This window comes from Arachis ipaensis, chromosome B05 (assembly GCF_000816755.2).
Source record: "Arachis ipaensis cultivar K30076 chromosome B05, Araip1.1, whole genome shotgun sequence".
NCBI classification, from domain to species: Eukaryota; Viridiplantae; Streptophyta; class Magnoliopsida; order Fabales; family Fabaceae; genus Arachis; species Arachis ipaensis.
In genome coordinates, this window is record NC_029789.2 from 148197239 (window position 1) to 148203553 (window position 6315).

Genomic DNA, 6315 nt, shown 5'->3' on the forward strand with positions numbered 1-6315 from the left:
CTCCATCCTGGTGAGAAAGTAAGAATTCTCACTGAAGACGTTTAGATTTCACGTCTAAGCCCAAAACACCATCTGATTTTAGGTAGCACCTTAAAACATTGACGTTTTTGTCGGAGATTTGAGAAAACACCCTTCATATAACGACCAACTTTTACCATATCATGACCAATGCCAATCATCAAGTTTACTAATTTGTAAACTTGCCTGTAGATTCTAGACACTTTATGTACTTTATTCATTTTTGAACTTGTAGCGTTGATCATGAATGTAAAAGTTATCGAAGAGTGATATTAGTTAAGTTTTGCGGGAATCCTTTAAGCAAATAAAGTACGTGAGCACATTCAGTAAGCATAGACAGAAAGTAAAATCATATATTTCTTTTAGTGTCGCTAGGGCTTCGTTTGTACATCAAAAGAGCAAAAATAACAACAGTCACACAAACCATAAGATGTAGCAACCCATACATAGACTCTCAATGTGTGTGTGTAAAGTCTCAAATCCGAGTTCATTTAGAAAGTTCCTAATCTGATACCCAAATTAGTAAAGTCTTACCCTTTTAAGAAAATACTAACAGGGAGAGGAAAAAATAATCTAGACTTTGTAGTTTCATATAGCGTTGGGTGTTTTCAAAATGCAAAACATACTTTAAATCTAAGTTGTGGCAAAAGGGTAGCACTATCTCTTCAATAATCATCACCGTCTTGGTTCCATCTATAAGAATAGTGAAACGAATGGATCAGAATCCATGGTTCCCAATAGGATAGCACTAAAGGAAAACAATTCTTATAGTGGTCTTAGCGTAAATCTCTATTGTTGGGACAATCATGGATGCGATTCTTTCAGCCCTAGGCTCTATAGTTTTGGATTTCTTTTATTCTGTTACAGTCTTAGTGTTAGTCTTAATTTCAATTAAGTATCATGAGCTCATATGTCGGTTAACTACTCGCAACCTGATAGTACCAAAAAATAAGTCTAAGATATAGTTTTCCATTGTGTCAGCCTATGTATACATGTCGAATGGTTAAGAATACTATCAATTCGTGATAATCGGCATTCATGACAAAATTTGAAGCCATAATATATGCACAATAAAAAATAGTGATTGGTAGTCAACAAGCATCCCCAAATTATTCAATCAAACCTCAGTGGGTGGGATAATAAAACTACAAGCCCTACATTCATACAATCCATGCACTTGGCAAGCGAGACGAGACCTTCGACCTTGTTAGGAGAACATTCAGTCATTCATCAGTCCTAAAATATTTACTCATCATCATTCTGTTATAAAGCTTTCATCACTACAAGATTTTTGTTTATTTGTGAAGGTTTTTTCTCCTATTTGTGGAGGTTTATAACCCCCACCAAATAGTTTGTGGGGGTTTCTAAAACCCCCAAAATTTGAGGTGCCACGAGGTCTTTTGTGGGGGTTTTTAAAAACCTCCACAATTCATTCAGTGGAGGTTTTGTGTGTGTTTAGTGGGGGTTTTATATTAGACTTTTGTGACAGTTTTAAATCACTTTTGTGACGGTTTAAAACCCCCACAATAATTTTTTAATTTAACAAAAAATAAACTAATTTGTGAGATTTTCAAACCTCCACAAACCCTGTAAATATTTATTTATTTTTACTTTCAAATCATTCATTAATCTCATCTTTTATAATTATTATTTTTTAATATCAAAATTTAAAAACTAAATCTTTTATAACACAATTCCTCAATATAAGGCATAACTCTATATATAAAAAAATTCGCAATGTCAATAGTTCCAAATATAATTGTTTTTCTTTAAAAAGTAAAATAAAACAACTTCTTAGAGGGACATTAATTGAAAGTCAGAAAATACTCAACAAGTTGTATATGAAGTTGTAATGAGATTTACTTAAATATTGGAATTGAAAAGAGTGGCATTGGGAATGTACTTGAGATATAAACAATAACATTTATAGCATACAGGAAAATGTACTTGAGATAAGCTATGGTAATCTGATTCTTGGATTCGTACAATATCAAAATTATCAAATCTCATAAAAAAAATGTGAATCTATGACAGTAACAACATACAAGCAAACCAAGTATTTCAATTTGGCAATTCAGGGAGAAAGTGTTCCAGAAAATCCTGTTGATGCCAAATTCCTGCAAGAAGCAACTAATGCATTGTCAAAACTCAAAACCAAATAAGAAAAAAAAAGGGAACACAAAATAAAAAAGAATATATATACAGATTGTGAACCTACAGAGATATAACATGTTTGTTGCTACAATCAACATTAGACCAACTATAGCAGGGGCTCAAAAAAAACTATTCCAATCTTTTGTGATTTTTCAATATGTTCTAGTGGTATCCACAACATCATTATAGATACAGCTCAATGTCATTATGTCTCCATCTTTATACTTTAGATGCAAATCAGTAAACAAAACAATAATAAGATTTTTCAAGAATAAAGAATACCTCCAAGGCAAATTCATGCTGAGCTACATCAACCTTGTTGAAAGCCAAGATAAGAGGTAACCTAGTCCTATAGAGGATACTACAAGCATAAAGCATGTTGCTCATGAAAGTGGTGGGATTTTCTGAACGAGGTGTATCAACAACATAGGTGACTACAGTGGGAAATGTGGAGGCAAATGCTTCTGTAATAATAGCACCAGAAGCAGACCAGGTGAATATCTCGATCTGCCCAGGCGTATCCACAAGAACATAGTCAAGTTGATCTGCTCGCCTCTCAATAACAGAGACTACCTGAAAACAACAAGCAAAAACATTTATTAAACTGCATTTAAGCACCATAGCTGGGAGCAAAACCAGCATAGTAAGATGAAAAGCACTCAAGAAAATCAACCCCAACCAAAAGTAAAAAAGAAAAAAAGAAGCAAGGAACCTACATTACTAAAATTATTATTTATCAGTGAACAGGATAGTATGAAGGACACTTAATTCAAAAGGGAGTAAATAGGGTAATAAGTAAGATTGAAACCAAAATGTTTCATGAACCAATAAGCAATTATTACCTCGTCAAACTTGGTAGCAAACAAGTTAAGGGAAGTCAAAATTCCACCATTAGGGCCAAGGTTGAACTGTTTCATGACTTCTTTGTACTTAACAGTATCTCTAATATCAATGTTTGCAGCAAACGGCAGGGTCATGATAGCTGGGTCGAGATTGACCACATAACCCCGAATATTCGACATTTGTGTGTGGCAAACCAACCTATGAAGAAATGTTGTTTTCCCAGTACCTAAGCACAAATTTAGTTTTAATTCTCAGTCATTGTTCAGTTCTTCTAACACCATTTTCTGTTACTTTAGCACAAGAGAGCAACTAAGCAAGAACCATTAAATATTTACCTGTCATTCCTACAACTATGATAATGACCGGTTTTCTTCTGAAGTTAGGTGATCCATTCCCAAATGATGATGATCCTTCAATATGCAATTTGTTCATATTCTCTGTGAGTTGCTCCTTCTCTTTATCTTTTGCCTTCAAAATCAAACCAACAAAAAAAGAATAAAGTATCCAACGATGCAAATTTTCAAAGTTAAAAACACCTAACTAACGTGGAAATAAAAAAGCAAAATTAAGGAACAGCAGAGTGAAGAGAGTGATGCTTGGAGTGATTACTTGAACTGCCGAAGAATTGGTGGAATCCATATGCATAGGGGCTGAGTGATGAGGAAGCGCGGCTGGAGGAGGAGGTGAGTGTAAACAACAAGAAGCAATTCCTCCATGTTATCAATCAGAAGCTTATAAAATAGCCTCTCATTCCTCTCCTGAAAAATAACATCAGTGCAATGTCACATGTAAAATGGTGAAAAAGAATGATTATTATAAATAAGAACCTTTTCATTAGTTCTTACAATATTATTACTGAATCTATTCATGAACACACTTTAAATTGATTATTTCAAGCAATTTAGTATCATACTAGTTATCAAAAACCTGCAGATAAATCACAAGTTTCAGTTACCCGGTTAACCTCCATATATGTTTATATGCTATAAAGAAAGTTGGTTAATTACCTGCGATTGAATTTGTATGGTGAGAGATGTCCAGATGCATCTCTTGCAGCCCAACCAAGGCAATCTTCTGAACTCATTGTTTTCTTCTGTTTCACCATAAATGCAATTACTTTTCAATTTTCATGAAGCTTCCTAAAAATGGATTTATAAGGCAAGTAATAAGTAGTTAATAAGAACCAATTTGGTTAATAAGTTTTCTTTGTTCTCTTAGCATTCACAAATTTCTTATGAGGCAAATTCATCAACGGTGTTTATATAGCATAGGATTAAGAAGTTGAATAGTACCAAAGCAAATACCTCATGATGACCAAAGTGCTACCTCATATATCTATGTACAGACATAGATCTAATGGTCTGCAGTGGCAAGAGAGGTAATTAACTAATGATTAACATATATACACACTAGCTTTTTTTATTAATGCCAATTACTAATAGTTAATTATATACACACTAGCTTTCAGAGGCAAATTGTTTGAGCACTTACATCCACCAATATAACTACCCATGAGAGCAGCAGTTATTTTCCAGTTATCAGAGCTGAGAGATCGCATAGGCACTATTAGAAACGCTACTAGAGTACCAAAAATTGTAGCCACTTCCATCCACCGCATTAATTTCTTAAACTTGAAACTTATTAGTTAATTATTACATGACAACATTAGTGATGCATAAGCGTTAAACATGAAAATTATGTAACTATCTACCATAATTCACTACTAGGCAAGGACAAAATTTTAGGAAATATCAAATATGTACCACAATTTTAGGATCCTCACTGTAGCTCTCATAACACCGACCCCATCTTGGATCTCTACAAATCTACAAATAGTGTTCCAGAAGTAATTAGTTAAGTTATCAAAGGAAGAAATGTGAACATATTACGCCTAACAAGAATTTTTCCTACACAAATTTATCATTAGACTCTTGCAATACATGGAAAAAAGACATAAGGAATCCTCGTCGCTCTGACTTTGAGAGCGGTTGCAGCTCCAATCTTTTGGACAAGGTCAGGATCTCTGTTAGTCAAAGATTATTAGAACATAACAAGTGGTGGATGAACTAAATAAAGCATATAAGAAACCTAATGCATCAATAAAACACCATTAAGATTACAAACGCAATGATATTGACTTGTAAACCAAAGTATATTTCAGGCTAAATTAATTGATATCATAAGCAAATTTGTTATAGTACCATCATTGCACAAGAATGATAGTTTGCCCACTGTGGCAACAAGATCCTTGAACGAGGTAAATAATAATAATAATAACAATAATAATGTAAGCCTGTAACCATAGAGCATTAGAGTATGGATAATGAGATCGATGTTCCTCCGTTCTTTCTCTGCCCAATCTCGCTTTAAATCATGAAGGATCCCGTAACCGTCTCCACCGGCATCACCTACGACAGAGAGAGCATCGAGACATGGCTCTTCTCCGGCAAGAACAAGACCTGCTCCGTAACGAAGCAACAACTCTCTTCTTCTGATTTTTTCGATCTAACTCCAAACCACACTCTTCGCCGATTGATTCAGTAATGGTGTACCATCAACGCTTCCCACGGCATCGAAAGGATTCCCACATCTAAACCACCTGTTAACAAAAACAAGATCTCAAAGCTCCTCAAAGATGAGAACATTGACCTAGAAGCTTGATGCGGCAACGACGAGGACATGAATGACAGTAGCGGCGAGCTGAGTCTCCCTCTGATATCAGACGCCACGGCGACTTGACGGTGACAATGGGCGAAGAGATGAATGTGGTGGCGGCAGCAAATAGATCTAGGGTTTCAGATCTCTCTTTTTCTCTTTTAACTTTTTTTTTGGACAAATTTTTGTTTAGAGTGAAATTTGTTTCAGTTTAATTAGAGTAAGTTAGAGTCTGGGCTGAGTCTGGCTATTTGTTTGGGTAATTGGGCTTAAGAATTTAAACTAAACAACTAGTATTAATTAATGGGGGTTTTATATTTTGCCATAAATAAAATAAGTTGTGGAGGTTTTTTAAAACTTCCACAAAAAAAATCCCATAAATAAGTATAAATCTTGTAGTGCATCAATGTTCATTTGTAAATATTCTATTTTTTATTTCATTTTATTTTGTCTCATTTAGTTTCAATTTGCCTTATTTTATTTTCAATTTATCTCAATCTATTTTTAGTTTGTCTCACTCTATCCTGTTTTGTCTTATTCTATTTTAATCTATGTTATTTTATTTCATTATGTCTCTTTCTATTTTATTCTATTTTAATATGTCTTATTCTGTCACTTTTTATATTGTTCTGTTTCATTTTATTT

At 34.0% G+C, this 6315-nt stretch overlaps 1 protein-coding gene across 9 annotated transcripts; it reads right to left on the reverse strand.

Moving 5' to 3' along the window:
* On the reverse strand, nucleotides 1933-5848 carry LOC107641555 (GPN-loop GTPase 1-like). Of its 9 annotated transcripts, none has more exons than XM_021103290.1 (10): nucleotides 4956-5848; nucleotides 4779-4841; nucleotides 4507-4559; nucleotides 4320-4376; nucleotides 4023-4108; nucleotides 3625-3773; nucleotides 3351-3483; nucleotides 3015-3241; nucleotides 2455-2745; nucleotides 1933-2135 (listed from the first exon to the last, which is right to left on the reverse strand). In XM_021103290.1, the coding sequence occupies exons 6-10, from the start codon at nucleotides 3658-3660 to the stop codon at nucleotides 2025-2027; spliced, it is 798 nt and encodes a 265-aa protein (XP_020958949.1). In that variant the 5' UTR covers nucleotides 3661-3773; nucleotides 4023-4108; nucleotides 4320-4376; nucleotides 4507-4559; nucleotides 4779-4841; nucleotides 4956-5848; the 3' UTR covers nucleotides 1933-2024. The 9 variants fall into 9 exon arrangements, with proteins under 9 accessions (XP_020958949.1, XP_020958950.1, XP_020958952.1 ...); XM_021103291.1 differs by having other exon boundaries at nucleotides 4927-5848; XM_021103293.1 differs by lacking the exon at nucleotides 4507-4559.